Below are 23,766 nucleotides of genomic sequence, written 5' to 3'. Positions count from 1 at the left end.
CATACAACTAACAGACACAGCAAGTGCAAACCACAAGGGGGGGAGAAATAAAATAAATCTTAAAAAATTACTTCACAAATACTAATCATCAAAACAATACCATGATATATTTTATTATTTTCATTTTACAAAAAAAATCGAGGTTAGAAAGACGAAATAACTTGGTCAAAGTCACACAACTTGCAAGTGGTAGTGTTGGGCTTTGAATCCAGGCACTCTGTGATGGTAAAAATGTCATTTATTGACAGCATCACCAAATAGAATACTCAAAAGCATAGGTGATATGCGGTGCAAGTAACTGTTTCCTAAGATTGAATTTTTTTTTAAGGAGGTACTGGGAATTGACCCTGAGACCTCATACAAGGGAAGCAGATGCTCAACCACTGAATTACACCTGCTCCTGAGATTGGATCTTTTAAAAGAAAAAAAATCATTCATGAGATTCTGCCATCCAGGCATCTCATTATAAATGAATGGTATTAATGATGGCTTTGGAACTGCTTTTGAGCTTACTAATATTGGATCAAAACTGTAGTAATTCATTTCCCAAACTGAAATTTAAAGAAGCATATTCCTATTTTAAAGGGAGTAAAATTTATATAACATATAAGGTACGAAAGTACAGGAATTCCAATTTTAATATTATCAATAATATTAACAGTTATATCCTCTAACTCAGCCTACTCAAGGGGGAAGTTAAACAGGTGAACATTTAATTGAAAGCCATAAAAAGTTCTAGTTCATAAAACAGAGGTTTAAAGAAACAAAGCGAGTCACTGAGACACCAAATATGAGCTTCAGAGAGGTTGGTGTGAAGACGTGGGAAGTTTTGCATTAGGAAGGAGACAGCGAGAGTAAAAAAGAGGACATTTTCTGGAGATTTAAGACTCTAGTTCAAGCAGCATACTTTACACAAAGGCTAAGGCTTGGTCTGTGACACCAATTTGTAATGAATGAGTCCACAAAAATATGCCTAAGGCATGGTGTCTTTCCTTCCTGCTGCTTGAAGGTCTTTACAGTTAACGTTCTCATCACAGGTGTCTGTCGCCGCTATAATTACAGCCTGTCAGGAATTTGCTTTTGTTTACTTGGTAACTGTGGTGCACCATGAGTGACGGAAAAAGAAGAAACAAAAATCCCCATTCCTTGCGAAGTTAAGAAACGGAAAGTGGCCCCTCTTAACATCTTCACGCTCCCATTTTAGCCGAAAGGACCACACTCGGTAGCTTTAAGACCCAGCCGAGCAGAGTTACGGTGAAGGAGCGCTCCCGCCCGAGGGCGGGACCAGAGACAAAACCCCGCCTCCCAAACCCAATCCCAGCTCTCCGCCGGCGGACAGGAAGCGGCTGTGGCCCTCGCCGGCGGAGAACCGGCTCCAGTGCGCATGCGCGCGCCCCTGGGGCTCCTGGGGGAGGGGGAAGGGCGGGAGGAAGGGGTGCGGCCCCGCGTGCCTGTTGGGCGCTCGCGCGTCACGTGGCGAGGAAGGAGGCGGAGGTCCGGGACTCGGGGGAGGGGGTTAGAGAAGAGGGAAGGAACGAGCGGAGGAAAGCGGGGAAGGGAGGAAGGAAACGGGCGAGGGGGAGGGAGGTCCCTGTTTTGGAGGTACTGGGAGCGTTGCTGGCCCCAGAAGTGGAGCGAGAGGGAGGTGCTTCGCCGTTTCTTCTGCCGGGGGAGGTCCCGGCTTCCCGCGGAGGCTCCGGACCAAGCCCCTCAGCTTCTTCCTCCGGATCGATGTGCTGCTGTTAACCCGTGAGGAGGCGGTGGCAGCGGAAGATGGTGTTGCTGAGAGTGTTAATTCTGCTCCTCTCCTGGGCGGCGGGGCTGGGAGGTGAGGTCGGACCCCGTAAGCTTGGGGCGCCGTGACCACGGCGACCGCGCGGCGGGAGCGGCGGCCGGGCCGAATGGAACCCACACGCGCCGCGGGCGCGTCAGTCAGCCCGGCCGGCCGGCGGCGCCACTCGGGCGCGCCGCGCTCCCCGCTCCCCGCTCCCTATTGTCCCCCGCGCCCCGACCGCGTTCCCTTCCGTGGCGGGCCGAGGGGGCTATAAGCCTCCGGCGAGGCCTTCCCAGCCCCGACTGCTCCGGCGGCAGAGGAGGCAGGGGTCGACTCCCAGAGAAGGAAAGTCGGGACTTCTAGGTCGCCAGGCGAGAGCTGGGCAGCCCAGGCCGGTGGCGCGGTCTTTCCAGCCTGCTCCGCGGGCGCCGGGGTAGGCAGCCACCGCCAGGCTGACTGGCGGTCTTTGCCGCCCTCTTAGCAATCACCCTTCCGTTCCCAGCCCCCATCCCCTGCCCGGTGGCGGATTCCGGAGTCCGCTTCGCCACAGAGACCCTCGCGTAGAAGTTTCGATGTTTGTGCCTGGGTCTAAGTATTGTTCTTTACCGCGTTGCGATCTAGACGGACCCTGCTCTGCTTGTCTGAGAAGAGTGGCTTCGGTTCTCCGTAATGCCTTGCCTCTCTCTCTACCTGCGTGTTTCGAGAGAGATCGCGGGAAGGTGTGTTTGTGTTCAGTGAAAAGATTTGTGTCCAGGGGGAAGGATTTGGTGCGGAGAAAAGTAAGCCGTTTCTTTGATCTACTGGCAGAACTGAGTCTGTTAGAGTAGAGGGGCGGCCTCTGGGCGACCCAATTTGAAGAGTTTTCTTAAACTCTTTGGTGGAGTAGACAGTGTTGTTAGTGGATTGTCAAAACAGTGGCACACGCCCCACCACTTGCAAATTGGAGTTAAATTTTGCTTAAAGCATGCAACTTCTAGATGGCTCGGGATTTGAAGACTTCGATTTTTATTTTCAGTGTATCCTGGGACTAGCTGCATCATTTTGTTCGTGTGTAAGGTGCTTTATTTTAGGTAGCTTGACTTGCCCTCAAAGTGTATGTGAAAGCCTCAAAGTATGCTTAGAAGCCTTTGGAAAACTTTCAGAAATGCTTTGGACGAGTGTCTAAAACCAAATTTGATAATTTGGTACTGAATATTTGCGTATAGTATATTTTCTGTCCTTTTCTTTGTCATTTTGACTTACGACCGCAGGACCAAGCACACTTCTGTAGTCTACTTAGTTCCAGGATGATACTGTGTAGGTAAACTTCTGTTGTAGTTTGTATTGTTTATATGTTATTTATACATTTCTTATTCATTCATTTTAGATTTAGAGTTACAAGTGTTTAGTTTTAAAAAAAGAATCATGCACTAGACACCCTATAAAGGGCCTTTTCAAATCTAAACTTTGTATTTATGTTCTAAAAGTGGTTCCCAACAAACTACTTTTCTATATTTTCACTTTTTGTGATTATAGACAGGAGTCAGACACTACCTCTTTATGAGGTAATGAAAAGTAAGACAAACCCATGAGACACTTTAAACTACTAATTAGTAGCGGTATATAAAGTCTCCTTTGTTTTTTTAAGGATGAAATCAAAGAGGTACTAATAGAAATCTTTCATTTAAAAGTTAGAATCACGATTTTACCTTTGGGACACATGAAAGTATTTGTAATCTAAACTTTCATCATTTACTAATCTGAGATATTTATTGTCAAGTTTTAAGATTTTAATGCAATGATGATTTGTGAAATAGATTACATTCAAATTGAATGAATAATAGCATATGAGAATTGAATATGTTTGTGTAGGTTAGAAGTTGTAGTAGAAATACAGATTTAATTTTTAAAGTGTAAATTAGTTTCAGTTGCTTTCCCCTTTCCAGTTCAGTCACCATTCTGCAGTAACTTTCTTTTTACTCTTTATATGACTGGGGTGGGAAACTGGAAGGGAGGATCGAAGTGTTTGGAATCATAAAATTTAAATTTTCCTAATGCTGTCCTTTTCTTGCACGTGTCTTATGTTGTATTTATGGGAAGTACTGTAAGATTTTGAGTTTAGCAAGTGTTTGCATGTACTCATATATATATAAATGCTTGCTTTAATTATTTGTAATGACATTAGAAATTTGTTGAACTATTCTGATTAAGTGTAACCCAAAGATTTTTATGTTGTGAGTTTTACTTTTTATTTTTTTGGAGTTGCTTAAAGATACATGTTAACCTTTATTGAACCTCAGTTGTCCAATACTATAAGTTATGACTCCCTACGTAGACTTTTTTGGAAAAAAAAATCATGTTAACATATATAAAAAACGTTAAGTGTATGCTTCAGTGGTATGAATTACATCCACAATGTTGTGCTATAACATCATTACCATCCATTATGAATGTTAGTTTTTAACAGAGGTATAGGAGAGAGAGTTAATGTTATTTTTTTTTTTTTTAGAGAGGTGAGTTTGAAAAGTGAAAAGCTATTTTAGCTGTGGCAGTTAATTCAGTCCCATGATGTTTTGGTTTGATGAACTCATACATGTAATGAACTTCGGAGCATAACATGCTTTTTTATATTTAAAAATCTGGTGGAAATGCTTTGCTTGTACCATGTACACTATAGAACTAAGTTTTCCAATGATTTTTGACCAAAAGAATAAAGCTTAAACTTAAACTGGTTCTCTCACTTTTATCAGCCCAAAAAGGTCTAAGAAATTAATAAAAGACTTTTTGTCTTTAACAGCCTCTGACTTTTCATCCTTTTAACTTGCACTTGGCAGTCCAGTTAGCTCTATCATCTTAACACCCATTTCAAGCTATCTTGTACATAATATCTTCTCTGTAAATGTGTAGCACCTCTCTGAGTAGTGGTGGGTGAAGGGAATGGGTATGGCAGACCCGTTTTTTTCCTGTTGTCGTTGTTGTTGTTGATGTTTTTAGGGAAGAAAATGCTGAATTTTATTTTAGACATGTCGAATACAATTTAAACTATGATATATGCAAATGCTTGTATTTATCCAACAAGTTGGGCAGCAGTTTGTTTCGATTGTTAGTTACATATAATTCTTTATATCTTTTTCTTCCTTTGAACAATTTTTAAAATTTATTTTTTATATCAATGTTACAAATTACTCATTTAACACAACATAATAGCTACAATAACAATAAATCTACTTTAGTCAGTGGTTTCACTTTCCCCTTATTTTTGTTCATTCCTCAGTGTTGAGGAATTTAGAACCATGTACACTTTTACGGCTTCAGGCTGAGAAGGGACGATCCCTGTTTTTTTTTTTTTTTTTTTTAAAGACTTATTTTATTTATTCCCTCCTCCGTGTTTTTTGTTCTCGCTGTCTCCTTTCTGTGTCTGCTTATCTTTTTGTTTTTTTTTTTTAGGAGGCACCTGGAACTGAACCTGGGACCTCCCATGTAGGAGGGAGGTGCCTAGTCACTTGAGTCATGTCTTCTCCCTGCTTGTGCTCTTGTTGTGTTTTTCCTTGTTGCATCATCTTGTTGTGTCACCTTGCTGCACCACTTTGCTGTCTTGTTCGTTGTCTTTAGGAGGCACTGGGAACTGAACCCAGTACCTCCCACGTGGTAGGTGGGCACCCAACTTCTCCAGCCACATCTGCTTCCCAACCCCTGTTTTTTGATTTCTGTTTTTGTAACTTAAGACCATCAGGGATGTATATTATCCGATCTCTTTAAATTCTCCTAAAGACTTAGAATGATTGAATGGAGAGAGTAGGAAACATTTCTATGTGATGCCTATTGTATATCTGATATTGTTAGGAGTTTCACTGTCAGCTTTTCTGAGATGCACGATATATTGATGAAGAAATTGAGGCTTGAAGAAATAATTTGCCTACCATGATTTAACTGCTGAGTTGTGAAGTTGGCATTCAGACCCAAGTCAGTTTGACCTCAAAGCCTAAACTTTTTTCTCACTGACCCCTCATAATTTTCTTTTCTTTTTTTCCTGTTGTTTAGGAGGTACCAGGGATTGAACCCAAGACCTCATACATGGGAAGCAGAAACTCAACCATTGAGCTACATATGCTCCCCTCCTCATAATTAAAAAAAAAAAAGATTTATTTACTTTATTTTTCTTTTTTATTCCCTCCTCCCCCAGATGGTTCTTTTGTCTCTCTGCTGATTGTTTACTCGCCTTCTCCTGGAGGCACTGGGAATTGAACCCGGGACCTCCCACATGAGCGATAAGTACCCAGCAGCCTGAGCCATATCTGTTCCCTGTAGGCTGCGGTGTCTGCCAGCTTGTGGCATCTGCTTGTTGTGGTGGCAGGCCACGTCTAGCTTGTTGTAGCTGGAGGTGGCGTCTGCTCTTATTCTTTTAGGAGGCCCCAGGACCACAGGCTCCCATGTGGTAAGTGGGTGCCCAACTTGTTGAGCCACATTTGCTTCCCCTCATAATTTTTTGAACACGGTTTTTATGCAGTAGCTCAAAGGTCATTATCTGGTGGCCTCTGGATTGAACCAGGGTAGAAATGTGTTTTATTTGGTAGGCAGTATCTTTTAAGTTTCAGCTAGTGATCAACATTGAAAAATGGGAAATTTCTCAATAAAATTCATGAATTTCTGGATTTAATGGGATATATCAGATAATGGGAAGACTTTAGACATCCAGGACTATTGTGCTGTATTCCCATTGTGTGGAGCTAAATATTGGGGCCGTAGCTGCCCTCTTTAGACTGGACGTGTGTTTACCAGTCAAAGCTGTTTTATATGTATGTGGCCTATTTCATTTTTGTTACCTGCCTGGGCCTTATGGGTATGCTCACTTCTCTGCCTCAGCTTCTTTATCTTGCATAGATGGCTTCATCTTTTAAAAATGCTTTTTTGAACTAAATATAAAAGCCAAGACACTGAAACTAGTAGAAGAAAATGTAGGGGAACATCTTCAAGACCTTGTATTAATAGTAGGGGGTGGTTTCTTGGACTTAACACCCAAAGCACACGCAACAAAAGAAAAAATAGATAAATGGGACTTCTTCAAAATGAAATACTTTTGCTCCTCACAGGACTTTGTCAAAAGGGTGAAAAGGCAGCTGACTCAATGGGAGAATATATTTGCAAAATCACTTGTCTGGTAAAGGTTTAATATCCAGGATATATAAAGAGATGTTACAACTTGACGATGAAAAGACAAACAACCTGATTAAAAAATGGGCAAAGACCTGAATAGATATCTGTCTAAAGAAGAAATACAAATGGCAAAAAGCTCATGAAAAAATGCTTAACATCACTAATGATTAGGGAAATGCAAGTCAAAACCACATTGAGATATCATTTCACACCTATCAGATTGGTCACTATTAAAAAAGAGAACTACAAATGTGGAGAGAGAGGAACACTTAATCACTGTTGGTGGGAATGCAGAATGGTCCAGCCACTGAGGAAGGCTGTTTGGCAATTCCTAAAGAAGTTGAGTATAGACTTGCCACATGACCCTGCAATACCACTATTGGGTATAAACCCAGAAGAACCAAGAGCAGTGACACAAATAGACATCTGCACACCTATGTTCATAGCAGTATTATTAACGACAGCCAAAAGTTGGAAACAACCCAGGTGTCCATCAGTTGATGAATGGATAAACAAACTTATGTATTCACATGATGGAATATTATGCAGCTGTAAAAAGAAATGAAGTCATAAAGCTTATGACAACATGGATGAACCTGGAGGATGTTATGTTGAGTGAAGCAAGCCTGACACAGAAGGACAACTACTGTATGATTGCGTTACTATGAACCAAATATATTGTGTAACATATTGTATGATTCACATTTTTTATATGTATCCAGTATGTTTAATTGAGAAATTTGTTTTTATTTAAATGTATTTTCTTTTTCTTTTTTAATTGTTTGTATTTTGAATTAATAAATGTACAAAATAAAGTTAAAGGAAAAACATGCTTTTTTGACTTCAGCCTCTTATTCAAATTTTTAAATTTCTTTTTTACTTTATGGATAATCTTAAAATTTTCATTAATAAAAACTCTAGCATATATGATTCTTATTACCAGGATTAGGTTATTAGATAATTTAAAAATCCCTGGAGAGTAGATTTGGCTCAACGGATAGAGCGTCTTTTGGTTCAATGGATAAAGCATCCACCTACCACATGGGAGGTCCAGGGTTCAAACCCAGGGCCTCCTGACCTGTGTGATGAGCTGGCCCACACGCAGTGCTGATGTGTGCAAGGAGTGCCATGCCACCCAGGGGTGTCTCCCACATAGAGGAGCCCCACATGCAAGGAGTGCACCCTGTAAGGAGGGCTGCCCCGTGCGAAAAAAGTGCAGCCTGCCCAGGGGTGGCACTGCACACATGGAGAACTGATGCAGCAAGATGACGTAACAAAAAAGAGATGCAGTTTCCCAGTGCCGCTAACAAGAATACAAGTGGACACGGAAGAACACACAGCGAATGGACACAGACAGCAGACAACTGGTGGCGGAAAGGGAAGGGAAGAGAAATAAATAAAGTAAATCTTAAAAAAATTAAAATACAAGAGATGATGTGGAAGAAAACTGATAAACTTGAATGTTGAATGTGAAAAATTATTGAGGGCCCATTGTATTTTGAATGTGGTTTTATAAAACTTGGAGGACCTTAGTCTTTGAAATTGAAAATATCTAAAATTTTGAGTCTAGATAGAAGGTTGTAGGTTGGGATGGATGTCAGGATCTGGGATTTCATCCTACTTGCAAGGTATGTTCGTTGGGGACAGTTAAATCTTTGTACAGATCTTTAATCTATGGCTAGTCATTTGGGAAGCCCTGCTCCAGACAGTTGGGAGTTAGAAATTTGATGAACTTGGAGTGGAAGGGAGATGTAAGATTTAAAGATATACTAATTTTTAATTTTTTTAAAAGTCTCCTTAAAAGAATCCTGGTTTTCACTTCAGGAATGTGCTTGATATTCCTGTTTATATGTGAATTGTGAAAATCCTGTTTCAGAAACCGGTTGGGGAAAGCTCGCAATCTTTGTATTTCAGGCACCATATGTGAATATTTGATTTGTGTTGTAGAATTTTCTTTTTAATATCTCTGCTAGCAAAGGATACACACACATTCACACATATATACACACACACTTGAACTTTGAACTTTGCATTTAGCTTTTAATAGAATATAGATAGAATTCTATACTCTTAACGAAGTCAGTGGAAATTGATTTGCTAACTCTTTTCTTAAGAGTTGAATGGGATAATTTGTAAAAGTGCTGTAGATACTGTAATATATAAATATTAAAGTTCTTTGTTTCCAAGCCTATATTCATTTGGAATTTATTAGTTACAAAATTAAGATGGATAAAATATGTTTTTAGAAATTGAGAAATACTAGAACATCATTATTAAATATTAGAAAATAGAATTTTAAGAATCCATAATTTCTGCCCCATTACAATTACTATCACTTTTTAGTATGAATCATTCAGTTTTTAAAAATTCCTATTATTGCAAACTTATAGTATTTATGAAATCTTTTATCCTTTAAAAATTAACGTGTAGTTAAAAGGTATATGCAGAGCAGAGACTGAGGTATTTATTGGTAGGAAAAAAGGAAATATCATATAAAAGGAAACTTGTTATTCCTTATACTGTATTTTTTTCTGTCTTGCAGATATTGTTATTTTAAATTTCAAACTGCCTTATAGTTAATTTACTCATCTTTACTGGAATGGAAATGTCAGGAGGGTAGAAACTTCTTTTAGTCTGCACGTCTTAGGACCTAGCATAGTGCCAAGTTCACCTTAGGATGTGTAATAAACACCTAATACAGCTATTTTCATTCAACAGAAATACAGCTATTTTCATTCAACAGAAATTATGTTCTTGTGAAAGAAGAGTCTTCTTAATTCAGGCTGTCAGCTATATTATTAAAGTATCATTATATGAAGCTGAATGCCATAATGATTTTTGTTAAAGTTGGAATATTCCTATAATGAAATTAGTATAGTATATCACCAGGACCCCAAGTATAATAATAAAGGTTAAGTATGATAATCTGGCATAACAGAGAGGGCAATTTTATGTTGGGGGTTGCTGCCAGCTTGGGGATAAGTTCTCATTTACACTTATAAATTTATTAAGCAACCAGAACTTAATTTTGGTAGAAATGTTATGAAAAAATAGTTTTACTAGAAACTCATAAAATTCTGTTTTGTCCATATAGTAGTAGGAATCTCCTAGTAATTCTAGGGTTTCTGGGAACAGTAGACTATTTAGTAGAGGATGAACACTTTCTTTGGGTGCAGAGCAAACCCCAGAGCAGTAATTCTCAATCAAAGACAATTTTCTCCTATCAGGAGACATTTGGCAATGTCTAGAGACATTTTGATCATCATAACTGGAGGGGTGCTACTGGCATTTGATGCTGCTGCTTAAACATCCTACAATACATAGCACAGAACTCACAACAAAGAATTATCCAGTCCATAATGTCAAAGTATGGAGCTTGGGAAACCCTGCTGTAGAGAACATTTGAAGGTTTTATTTCCATTTTTTTATTAGAGAAGTTATAGGTTTACAGAAAAATTATACTTAAAATACAGAGTTATTGCCCTACACATTTTTGACACCTTGCATTAGTGTGGTACATTGACTGTAATTGATGATAAAACAGTTTTATAATTGTGTAAACTATAGTCCATGGTTTATTTTAGAGTTCACTGATTGCACAGTCCTATGGGTATAAATATTTAAAATTTTTATTGTATTAACATATATACAACCTAAAAAAAATTCACCTTTTAACCACATACAAATATGTAATTCAGTGCTGTGAATTACATTCAAAATGTTTTGCTGCCATCACCACCATCTTTTACCCAAACTTTCCAGTGATCCAAATAGAAAATCTGTACAATTTAAGCATCAACTCCCCATTCCCTACTCCCACCCTGCCCCTTGGTAATTTGTATTTTAGTTTCTGACTCTATGAATTTGCTTATTCTATTTATTTCATATCAGTGAGATCATACAATATTTATTCTTTTGTGTCTGGCTTATTTTGTTCAACATGATGCTTTCAAGGTTCATGAAAGTCACCATTAGAACTTTATTCCTTTTCATGGCTGAATAGTATTCCATAGTTTAAATATACTACATTTTGTTTATCCAGTCATCAGTTGATGGACACTTGGGTTCCTCTTACCTTTTGGCAGAATGATGTTGCTGTGAACATCTGTGCAAATATAGGTCAAGTCCTTGCTTTTGATTCTTTCGGGTATATCTCTAGAAGTGGGACACATGGTGTAGCAGTTTGATAGGGTTATGAATTCCAAAAATAGATATTAGGTTATGCTTGTAATCTGATCTGTATGTGGGCATGATTGAGTTATGATCAGGGCATTTTATCACAGATAAAAGGCATGGCAAACAACAGAGTTAAGGATTTCTTTTTTTTAAGATTTATTTATTTTTATTTATTTCTCTCCCTTCCCCCCCAGTTGTCTGCTCTCCGTGTCCATTCACTGTGTGTTCCTCTGTGACTGCTTCTATCCTTATCAGTGGCACTGGGAATCTGTGTTTCTTTTTGTTGCATCATCTTGTTGTGTCACCTCTCTGTGTGTGCGGCACCATTCTTGGGCAGGCTGCACCTTCCTTCGTGCTGGGTGGCTCTCCTTATGGGGCGCACTCCTTGTGTGTGGGACTCCCCTACGTGGGGGACACCCCTGTGTGGCACGGCACTCCTTGAGCGCATCAACACTGTGCATGGGCCAGCTCCACACAGGTCAAGGAGGTCTGGGGTTTGAACTGCGGACCTCCCATGTGGTAGGCAGACGCCCTATCTGTTGGGCCAAGTCTGCTTGCCTGAGTTGAGGATTTCTGATGTTGGTGTTTTGATGTTGGAGTTTGATGCTGAAGACTTAAGCTGGAGTCCCGGGAAGTAAGCTCACAGAGGAAAGAGAAGCCAGCCCTAGGAAGAAAGGAACCTTGAACTTGGAGAAAAGCAAGCCCCAGGAACGTAGGAACCCAGGAAGCCTGAACCCTTGCAGAGTTCGGCAGCCATCTTGCTCCAAATAGACTTTGGTGAGGGAAGTAACTTATGCTTTATGGCCTGGCATCTGTAAGCTCCTACCCCAAATAAATACCCTTTATAAAAACTAACCAATTTCTGGTATTTTGCATTAGCACCCTTTGGCTGACTAATACACCTGGATTGTTTCCAACTTTTGGCAATCGTGAATAATGCTGCTATGAACATCTGTGTGCAGGTGTCTGTTCAGGTCCCTGCTCTCAGTTCTTCTGGGTATATACCCAGTCGTGGTATTGCAGCGTTACATAGCACATCTATATTCAGCTTCTTTAGGAACTGCTAAATAGTCCTCCACAGTGGCTGCACCATTCTGAATTCCCATGAACAATGAGTAAGTGTTCCTGTCTCTCCACATCCTTTCCAACACTTGATAGGTGTGAAATTATATCTCAGTGTAGTTTTGATTTGCATTTCCCTAATCATTAGTGATGTTGAGCATTTCTTCATGTGTTTTTTTTTATTTTTTTGCCATTTGTATTTCTTCTTTGGACAAATTTCTATGCATGTCTTTTGCCCTTTTTTTTTAAATGGGGTTGGTTGTCTTTTTATTGTTGAGTTGTAATCATTATGGTTTAGATTTGCATTTCCCAGATGGCTAATGATGTTGAGCATCTTTTCAATTCAAATGACTTTATGGCCATTTGTATATCTTTGGTGAAATGTCTGTTCAAGCCTTTTTTTTTTTTTTTAAGATTTATTTATCCCCTTTCCCCCCCCTCCCCGTTGTCTGCTCTCTGTGTCCATTCACTGTGTGTTCATCTGTGTCTGCTTCCATTCTTGTCACGTGGCACTGGCAATCTGTGTCTCTTTGCGTCATCTTGCTGCATCAGCTCTCCATGTGTGTGGTGCCATTCCTGGGCAGGCTGCGGTTTTTTCGCACAGGGTAGCTCTCTTTGCGGGGTGCACTCCTTGCGCATGGGGCACCCCATATGGTATGTTACTCCTTGCGCATGGCAGCACTGCACGTGGGCCAGCTCATCACATCGTCCAGGAGACCCTGGGTTCTGAACCCTGGCCCTCCTACATGGTAGGCAAACGCCCTATCAGTTGAGCTACATCCGCTTCTCTATTCAAGTCTTTTGCCCGTATTTTAATTGGGCTGTCTTTTTCTTATTAAGTTGAAGGATTTCTTTGAATATTGAACCTTTATTGGAAAGGTGGCTTCCAAGTATTTTTTCCTTATTGTGTAGATTGTCATTTTACGTTCATGGTGAAGTCCTTGCACAAAAGTTTTTTATTTTGATGAGGTCTCAAGTATCTATTTTTTCTTTTTTTGGTCATGCTTTGGGTGTGAAGTCTCAGAAACCATTGCCTATCACAAGGTCCTGAAGATGCTTTTCTACATTTTCTTCTAGAAGTTTGATAGTTCTGGCTCATATAGCTAGGTTTTTGATCCATTTTGAGTTTCCACCATGCTGTTTGGTTACTGTGGCTTTGTAATAAGTTTTAAGATCAGGAAGCATGTGTTCTCCAACTTTTCCAAGATGGCTTGTCTATTTGGGGCCCCTTCCTCTTCCATTTATATTTGATGATTGACTTTTCCATTTCTGCAAAGAAAGTTTTTGGAATTTTGGTTGTGTTGACTCTGTAAATCAATTTTGGTAGAATTGCTATGTTAGTGATATTTAGACCTCAGGGAATGTCCTTTCATTTATATAGGCCATCGATTTCTTTTAGCAATGTTTTGTAGTTTTTTGCATACAAGTCCTTTAAATCCTTGTTTAAATTTATTGCTAGTTATTTGATTGTTTTAGTTATTGTAAATGGAATTTTTTTTCTTGATTTCTTCTTCTGATTGTTCATTGGTAGTATACAGAAACACTTGATTTTTGGGGTGTTGATCTTGTACCTTGGATTCATTTTTACTCTAGTAGTTTTGTTGTGGATTTTTCAAAATTTTCTGTATATAGGATCATGTTTTTTCCAAATAGGGCATGTTTTACTTCTTCCTTTTCTTTGGATGCCTTTTATTTTTCTTGCCTGATTCCTCTGGGTAGAACTTACGGTACAGCGGTACAGCACTGAATAACTGTGGTGATAGTGGGCATCCTTGTCTTTTTACTTATCTTAGAGGAAAGCTTTCAGTCTTTCACCATTAAGTAGGATATTGTGGCTCTTCATGGTGCCCTTTATCATGTTGCGGAAGTTTCCTTCTATTGTTAGTGTTCTAAATGTTTTTTTAAAAAAGATGGGATGCTTAGGGAAGTGGATTTGACTGAACTGATAGAGCGGCTGCCTACTACATGGGTGGTCCGGGGTTCAAACCAGGGCTTCCTGACCTGTGTGATGAGCTGGCCCACGTGCAGTGCTGATGCGTGCAAGGAGTGCTGTGCCATGCAGGGGTGTCCCCCTCGTAGGGAAGCCCCACACGTAAGGAGTGTGCCCCATAAGGAGAGCTGCCTAGTGTGAAAAAAGTGCAGCCTGGCCAGGAGTGGCGCTGCACACATGGAGAGCTGATGCAGCAAGATGACACAACAAAGAGAGCCACAGATTCCCATTGCCACTGACAAGAATATAAGCGGACACAGAAGAACACACAGTGACTGGACACAGAGAGCAGATAACTGGGGGGGGGGGTGGTGAGAAGGGGAGAGAAATAAAAAAAATGTATATTAAAAAAAAATAATGGATATTTAATTTTGTCAAATTCCTTTTCTGTATCAATTGACCTGGTCATTCCACCCCCCCCATTGGGTTAATGTAGTGTATTATAGTAATTGATTTTCTTATGTTGAACCACTTTTGCATAACTAGGATAAATTCCACTTCATCATGCTGTATAATTCTTTAAATGTGCTGTTACATTTGGATTGCTGGTATTTTGTTGAGGATTTTTGAATCTGTGTTCAGAATAGATATTGATCTATAATTTTTTTTTCTTTTTTTGTCGTGGCTTTATCTGGCTTTGGGATCAGGGTAGTTTTGATTACATAGTTAATTTTAGGAAGTGTTTCCTCTTCTTCAGTTTTTCCAGAAGAGTTTGCGCAGGATTTGTGTCAGTTCTTCTTGGAATGTTTGTTAAAACTCCTCTATGAAGCTATCTGGTCATGAGCTTTTCTTTGTTGACATTTTAGATTACCAATTCAGTCTCTTTACTAGTCATTGGTTTGTTGAGATGGTCTGTATTTCTTCTTGAGTCAGTGTAGGTAGTTTGTGTGCTCCTAGGAATTTGTATATTTCATCTAGGTTGTATAATTGGTTGGTCTACAGTCGTTTTTTGAAAGATTTTTATTTATTTATTTCTCCCCATCCCCTCTTTGTTTGCACTTCTATTTTTTTTTTTAGGAGGCACTGGGAACTGAACCTGGGGCCTCCCATGTGGGATAGTGTCACAGCTTCAGGCTGTGAGGGGACTTAGATATTAAGGGGCAGATGGAAGTAATTGTTTTGCTTGCAGTTATTGATATGCCTTGTTTTTTGGGATGGGACTTGTCTATCATCATTGTTTTGCCCAGGGCAAGCCAGAAGAACCTGGATAGTAGGAATTGGCCACAACTCTGCTGGGATTCAGGGCTCAGCATGCATTTGAGCAGTTTAAAGATTTAAGTCTCGGAGAGATATGTTTAATGAGTATATTTTAAATATAGATTCAAATAAAAGGAGTAGAAGAATCATGGGTAGGGAAATTATGAATGAGTATAACTATGTAATATTGGGGAAATAGATTATCATAAATCTTTTGATTTCTGATTTTAGTTGTGTTTTCATTCTTTATCAGTCTAGTTACAAGTTTGTCATTATTACCGACTTTTTCAAAGAATCAACTTTTGGTTTTCTTGTTTTCTCTTGATTTTTTTATTCTCTATCTCCACTCTAATATTTATTTCCTTTTTGCTTTACTTTGGTTTTAATTTTCTCTTCTTTTTTATAGATCCTCTTGTTTGAGGTTAGGTTTCTGATTCGAGATCTTTCTTCCTTTTTAATGTAAGTATTTTTGGTATAGATTTCCCTATCACCCCTGCCTTTCCTGTATCCCGTAAGTTTTGGTGTGTTGTATTTTCGTCTTCATTTGCCCCAGGATTTTTCCTGGGGAGCAGATGTACCTCAAGTGGTTGAGTGCCTGCTTCTCATGTATGAGTTCCTGGGTTTGATCTCTGGTACCTCCTAAAAACAAAACAGACAAATGAAAAAATATCTGTCCTTGGGGAGCAGATGTAGCTCAGTAGGTGAATGTTTATTTCCCATGTATGAGGTCCTGGGTTCAATCCCTGGTACCTTCTAAAAAAAAGATATTTTGTAATTTCCCTTGTGATTTCTTCTTTAACCCATTGGTTGTTTAAGAGTACGTTGTTTAATTTCCCCATATTTGTGAATTTCCCATGTTTCCCTCTCTCATTGGTTTCTAGCTTCATTCCATTGTGGTTGGAGAAGATAGAGTATTTCAGTATTTTTTAATATATTGAGACTTGTTTTGTGACATAAGATATGGTCTCTCCTGGCAAGTGATCCATATGCATTTGAGAAGAATGTTCTATTGCTATTTGGTGAAGTGTTCTAAAAATGTCTGTTAGGTGCACTTAGTTTGGGTTATTGTTCAAGGTTTCTGTTACCCTGTTGATCTTCTGTCTAGATGTTCTATCCGTTATTGAAAACGGCGATTAAAGTCTCATACTGTTAGTGTTGAACTGTCTATTTCTCCCTTCAAGTCTATCAATAATTGCTTCATATATTTTCAGGGCTCTGCTGTTGGGTGTATATATATTTATGATTGTTAAGCTCTAGTTTAATTGACCCCTTTATCAGCCAGCATTTAATGACCATCACTGTCTGTCCTAACAGGTTTTTTTTTTTTTTTCTTATTTGTCCTAACAGTTTTTGAGTTAAAGTCTTTTTTATCTGATATCAGTATAGATATCCCAGCTCTCTTTTGGTTTCTGCTTGCATGGTATATTTTTTCTACCCTTTCCCTTTCAACCTACTAATGTCTTTCAATTTAAGGGTCAGTCACTTATGAGCACTCTTATGGGTGGTGCTTTTTTAATCTATTCTGCCAATCTTTGCCTTTTGATTGGCAGTTTAATCCATTTACACTTAAAATTATAATGCTTCTGCCATTTTGCTCTTTAGTTTTTGTAAGACTTATACCTGCTTTTGACCCTCAATTCTTCCATTAATGCTTGCTTACTCCCATATTTATTTGATTTTTTTGTATTGTATCATTTTGAGTCCCTTCTCATTTCTTTCTAGATATATTTTTCGTATATTTTATTTGTGGTTACTGTATAGTTAAAACTTAACAGCCTAAATATATAACAAACATTTTTGATTTGATACTAATGAAACTTCTGTAGCATATACATACACTGTTCCTATAGCCCTCTGTCCTGCCATCTTTTATTTTTGTGCTTGTTACAGATTATATGTTTGTATATTGTATGTACACAATCTTTGATTTATCATTTCTTTTTTTTTTTAAGGTTTTATTTTTTATTTTATTCCTCTCCTCTCCCCCCCTACTTGTCTGTTCTCTGTGTCCATTCGCTGTGTGTTCTTCTGTGTCCACTTGCATTCTTGTCAGTGGCACTGGGAATCTGTTGTCTCTTTTTTGTTGCATCATCTTCCTGTATCAGCTCTGTGTGTATGTGACACCACTCCTGGACAAGCATCACTTTTTTGGCACGGGATGGCTCTCCTTGTGGGGCACACTCCTTGTCCATGGGGCTCCACTACACGGGGGACACCCCTGTGTGGCTTGGCCCTCCTTGCACGCATCAGCACTGTGCATGGGCCAGCTCACCACATGGACCAGGAGGCCTTGGGTTTGAACCCTGGACCTCCCATGTGGTAGGCGGATGCTCTATCAGTTGAGCCAAATCCGCTTTCCTATCATTCCTTTTTATGCATTTGCATTTTAGCATCCATAAAAAGTAAGAGGAGTTACATACCAAAAAATACAATATAATATTACTGTCATTTATAATGAACCAATTGGTTACCTTTATTGGAGGTCTTTATTTCTTTATGCTGATTTGATCCACTGTCTAGTGTCCTTTCCTTTCATTCTGAAGAACTCCCTTGAGCAAAGTTTGTAGGGCAGGTCTAGTGGTGGTGAACTTTCTCATCTTTTGTTTATCTGAGAATGTCTTAATCTCATTCTCATGTTTGAAATACAGTCTTGCTGGGTATAAAATTATTGGTTGATGTTCTAATTTGCTAGACTGCTGAAAGTAGGTACCATAAAATGTGTTGGATCTTAGCAGTGGGAGTTTATTAGCTTACAGTTTGAGGCTTTGAGAATGTCCAAATCAAGGCATCTTTAGCATGATGCTATTTTCCTGAAGACCAGCTGCTGGCGATCTTTACTCCTCTGCCATGTGGCAGTGTTTGCTGGTCTCTCCCTTCTCTTTCAGGTTTCTTTGTTTTCAGCTTCTTGCTTCTGTGGCTAGCTCTCTCTTTGTCTGAATTTCATTTTCTTATAAATAACCCCAGTAAGAGGAGTAAGACATTCTGGGACCTGCCTTAACTGAAGTAAGTTCATCAAAAGGTTCAGCTTATAGTAGGTTCACACCGATAGGAATGGATGAGCTTTAAAAACATGATTTTGTGGTGTACATACAGTTCCGACCACCACAGTTGAAAATTGTTTTCTCTTAACTCAGTGCTTCCTTGCCTTCATGGTTCCTGATGAAAATTCATAACATATTCTCTTGTAACTTTCATATCTCTTTGTTTCTTTGCAGTTGACATATGCCATATGTCTTGGCGTATTTATCGTGTTTGGTGTTTGATAGGTTTCTTGGATGTGCATATTCATGTCTTTTGCCAAGTTTGGGGAGTTTTCTGTCATTTTTTATTTGAATATTCTTTCAATTGCTTTCTTTCCTTCTCCCTCTGGGACTTCTATCATGCATGTATTGGTACACTTGATGGTGTCCCACAGTTCTCTTAAGGCTATTTTTGCTTTTTCTAATTCTTTTTTATTTCTGGTCCTTAGCCTTACTCATTTCATTTGTTTTGTCTTAGAGTTCTCTGATTCTTTTGTCTGCCAGTTCCAGTATGCTGTTGAAATTCTCCTGGGAATTTTTCATTTCAGTTATTGTGTTGTTTAATTCTAGTATTTCTATTTGGTTACTTTTTAAAATTTCCATACTGAGATTCTCATATTTTTCATTGATTGCTTTCCTGGTATCTTTTAGTCCTTTTTCTGATTTTTCCTTCATTTCCTTAAGCATGTTTAAAATTGTTTTTTAAATAGCCTTTTCACAATATGTCCGTAGTCTGGTAATCTTCATTTTTGTTTTCTAGATTTTAATCTTCCTTCAGATGGGCCATCATTTCCTGTTCCTTTGTTTTGTAATCTTTTGTTGCACATTGTACTTTTAATGTTTTAATGTATTAACTCTGGATTTGAGTTCTTGAGTTGTTTTTTGTGTTAGTATGGAGCCAGAGATATTACAGAGATTTCTTTAGTGTCAGGAGTTAACAAAACTTAACAAAACAGGGCAAAAACACCTTTCACAGTTTTTGCAAATTGGCTTTGTATTGGCTGGTGTTCTCCTTTAGTCTTCAGTTCTTCTGTCAAGGTCAGCCCTTACAATGTGCAGGGTCTCCCTTTGCCTTTTCTGGGCCTCTGTCTTGTCCTGGACTAGGGCTTGCTAGTCTCCTCAGTATTTCCCCTGTTTATAGGAATTTGAATACTCCTTCTCCTTCCCAGGAAACAGACCTTCCTCTCCCAGGTGCTCCACTGGAGGACTTATGAAGTAGGTAAGCCTTTGTCGGCTCAATTGTTCCTTTTGCTGTTTCAAGCTGCTTTTTGCCTGAGGAGCAAATTCTCTCTCTGTCTCTCTCTCTCTCTCCCCCTCCCTTCCTCTCCCCTTCCCTCCCCACCTCTGTGTGTGTTTGTGTTTGAGAGAGTGCGGGTGCATGTGAGGGAGCTGGAGAGGAATGTCCCAGCTGAATGAAGCCAGGGACCTGCAAAGGGAGTGCTGGCTGGTTCCACACTGCCTTGGAGAGGTGGTGAAGGTGTCAGTAAGGGTTCCGGGAATTTCACCTATGTCTCTTTGAAATTGTGTTTTTATGATTTGGTACTTGCCCAGTAAATGCAGCCCTTTGTTTTCCATAGTTTTGACGAAGGGTATTTAAGGCTCCTCTGCTGCTTTTGCATGGGGCGGGTTGGAACAAATGTTTCCCCCTAGAGCTAGGCGCCCTAGAAATAGCTAATCCAAAGCGCAGTGACAGGCCATTGGACTGCATGCTCCCAGATCTTAGGGAGTATGTTTTTATATCCTACCTTAGAAACAGCAAGCTGCAGCAGGGACCAGGATTGACTTTCTCACTCTTCCTTGCCTCAGTGGCAGGAGATAGGTAATGGTAACTATTGTCTGGAAATTGTAGTTCACTTATATTCACTGGATTTGCCAGCCACTTGCACTCTTCCATAGATGCTGTACATTGTACTCCTAGATTCCAGAGTTTGAAAATAGTTGATTCATACAGTTCTTGCCGGTTTAATAGTTTTTCTGGTGTAGGGACTGGTTCCTAAAACTTCCTGCTCAACCGTTTTCCCATGATCACCAAATATGAGTCCATTTACCTATTTTTTTGTTATCATTGCTTGCTATCTTAATTGGTTACCCAGGTTCCTCCTGCTAGTGTTCTGCATAAGCTTTCCATATTGCTGTCCTGCTCAAGCCTTTCCTGCCCACAAGTGCAGTTCTGAAAAAGTTTTACTCTATCATTTATCTTTCAGCCTTCTTTATTCCTCTCTTCAACTTCTTATTTGTTGTTGGGAGAAAAACAATCGACTCTTGTAATTTACAATAGTGATTGAATGAAGGCTAGCTCATGAGGATTATTTGAAAACCAAATAAAACCAGATGATTGTTAACCCAGAAGAGCCATGGATTAGTAGAATTTTAGCCTCTGTGGGGAAAGATGTTCTAAGGGACTGGACCATCAATTTGTTCTGCAAATATGACTTTAGGATTTGTTCTATTTAGGTTCAACTTTTCACAACTTTTCTTTTCTTCAAAAATTTAACTCCATAGGTCTTCAAAAACTTTCAAGTCTTTTCATAACTTCACCCCTTCCCCACTCCTCCTTTTCATTAACATCACTAACATCACCCATGTTAGAGTTGTTTTATTTGCATATCCACATTTCCTGGAAGGAGGGTAGAGGCAGATGGTTTTAGGTGTGATTAGGGAGAGGGGTGAGGTAACCAAAGTGGATGAAATTCAGGGTATGGGAGAAGATATATAGTAGTAGTATATGGCTAGTAGTGCCTAGAGTCATGTTTTATGTGTTTGTTTTAGGTAGGTTGAAAATCCGATTCTCTTACATGATGTACTGTCTGTGCTTGTGTCTGTACTTAAGTGAAAGTGTGTAAAAAGCATTTCAGATTAGCACTGAAGTCTACATTATGGGTATATTTCCATTTTTGGATTTCTAAATTATATTGTATAAGTTAGTGCTAGTAATTTGATACATTCAGTAGATTTTAATCATTGTTTTGTGCCCTATGTGATTGATTTAGTTTATAATTAAAAAAGCTACTTTCACTTCTGAGTTAGCTAGCTTTATTATTTTACTCCTTAGAGACTAGCTTATTTCAAAAAGTGGGTGTGTTGAAATATGCTTTTAATTTTGGACACTCCCTCTTATCTTCAACTTTCATTTGGAGCTGTTAGGTCTAGATATTTGCTTCTAGAAGGTGTTTTGTCTGTTTTATAGTGAAGAACTAAGTACTGTGACTTAAATTTGAGGTCACATTATAGAAATAGCTTTTCCTAGAGTGGAACAAGTGTACTTAGGTATATTGCCGAAATATAAGACGTGATAGTTTCTGGAAGCATACTGTTATACAGGAGAACAGTTTGATTAGTGAAATTTAGTACTAATTTTAAAATTACACAAGTGAAAGTTGGTTGAAAACAACTTGATTACAAGTAATTTTTCTGAGGAATGGAAATGTGCCAGCCCTAGCTTATTCTAACACATCCTCTCATTTATTGTAATTGAGTTTTTCTGTAAATAGGAAGATCTGTAATGTCAAAACTCTGCTTTAAGACTGTAGAATCAAATTTTTTTTGCTATAGATAGAAAAAAAATTGTTGTATTATTAATTGATATCCTGCACAAAGCACAAAGGTCATTATATTGATCACTACCAGTAAGATAGTCTCTGTTTTTTTTTCCCCCTGATGTTACTGAAATTTTCATTTTTGTGTTTTTGCCCTTTTCTTAATATTTGATTTAGATTGGAACAGAATATTATAGATTTTTGATTCTAGGATTAGGAAGGAAGCTTTTGCTTAGTTTAGCTCCTGGGAAGTAAGATGCTTCCTACCTATGGGATATGGGAAATAAACTTAATGGCTAACATTTAGGGAATACTACTATATGCCATGTACTGTTCTTAGTGCATTTTGTATATTGATTCAATCTTCACAATATCTTGATGAGATAGGTTCTGTTATTCTCATTTTATAAATGAGGAAACAGGTTCAGAGAGGGAAACTTACACAAGGTCAGAAAAGTCATGTAGTTATTGATGAGTGAAGGTCGGATTTGGATGGTGTGAGTCTGGCTCCAGAATCCATGCTCTTAAACACTATATACTACTACTGCCCTTAAGAAATATACCTTATGTGTTAAAATGTATTTTACAGTGTAGTCGTTCATTATTCTTAGATCTTACCTTTGTACAAAGATTGCTCCTTTACTATCAGAGCGTATTTTAGACTCCCATTTTTTTGTTTTGTTTTTTTGACATAAGAAAATGCTTACAATTTTAGGGGATAAAAAAGCAAATTATACTATGCCTTTTCAATTTTGTCCTAGATAAATTTATATATGCACTGATTTTAAAAAAGCATTAGGACAGATATGCATCTTTGGATAGTGAGATATGGCTTATAAATTTCTACAATAATCACTTTTGAAAACTGGAAAAAAATTTTTTAAGGTAAATTTCCTTTAGCAAATACTAATATCTTGGTGACTTTGAAAAAAGGTATAAGAAATAAAAATAATGTCTTTGGGAAGTGAATGTGGCTCAACCACTTGGATGCCATGCGAGGTCCCGATTTTGGGTCCCAGTGCCTCCTAAAAGAAGACAGCAGATGCAGCTACAGACCTAGATGCCGCCTCCCGGTACAAAAAACTAGACTCCGCCCCACCACAGTGAGATGGACTCCGCTCCTGCCTGCAACAAGCAGAGGCCACAGACCAGCAGACATAGCAGCCCATGGAGAGCGGATGCGTCTCAGTTCTTGGGGCACTCGCCTCTTGTGGGAGGTCCCAGGTTTGGTTGCCAGTGTCTCTTGGAGAAGGCAAGCAAACAATGAGCAGGCAGACAAGTGAATCACCTAGAGGAAAGGGAGGATAAATAAATATGAAAGTAAAATAAAAAATAAATCTTTAAGAAAAAAAGTGTTTTCAAGTTGTAAAAAGGGAGAGACCTCCTAAGTGCTCCAGTGGCAAGGAGCTAGTTGGAAGCTGGTTGGTAGAAACAAGCTATGTTTTTTTTCCTACTTTATAGAACTTTCTAGTCATATTTTTATCACTCTTCTATGTAGACAATTTAAAAAAAAATTTTGTTTAAATTTTTTTCTTTTTTTGGCTCCCTCGTCTGTTTGGTCATTGTCCCTCATTGTTTATGCTCTTTTTTTGTTGTTGCTTGTTGTGTGCTCTTTGTTTTTGCTCCTTGTCTGTTTTTTCTTTAGGAGGCACCGGGATCAGAATCTGGGACCTCCCATGTGGGAGGCGGGCCCTCAATTGCTTGAGCTACATCTGCTTCTGACAATTTTTTTATTACTTTATTTTTTCTCAGTTTTTAGTATTTTTCCATAGTTTTAATATGGAAAATTAAAGTTACATTTTTTTCTGTCATAGATTCATCCATTTATCTACCAATATTAAATATAGGAATTTGCTTGCTATATTGTTTTTTTTTCTT

General features: G+C 38.8%; 1 protein-coding gene across 2 annotated transcripts in view; it reads left to right on the top strand.

Moving 5' to 3' along the window:
* The first annotated feature begins 1,464 nt into the window (after positions 1-1,464).
* The window catches only part of ADAM10 (ADAM metallopeptidase domain 10), a 171,866-nt gene continuing 149,564 nt past the window's right edge, over positions 1,465-23,766 (top strand). The window contains exon 1 of one of the 2 annotated variants that reach the window (XM_004452879.3): positions 1,465-1,828. In XM_004452879.3, coding sequence (XP_004452936.1) covers positions 1,774-1,828 — 55 coding nt within the window. In that variant the 5' untranslated portion in view covers positions 1,465-1,773. Of the gene's footprint in view, positions 1,829-1,851; positions 2,208-23,766 lie in introns of those variants that run through there. The other variant, XM_071214219.1, reaches the window with a different exon arrangement.

Source organism: Dasypus novemcinctus, chromosome 3, assembly GCF_030445035.2.
Source record: "Dasypus novemcinctus isolate mDasNov1 chromosome 3, mDasNov1.1.hap2, whole genome shotgun sequence".
Classification (NCBI taxonomy): domain Eukaryota; kingdom Metazoa; phylum Chordata; class Mammalia; order Cingulata; family Dasypodidae; genus Dasypus; species Dasypus novemcinctus.
Note: the sequence above shows the minus strand (reverse complement) of the source record. Positions and strands in the feature narration are given on the sequence as shown.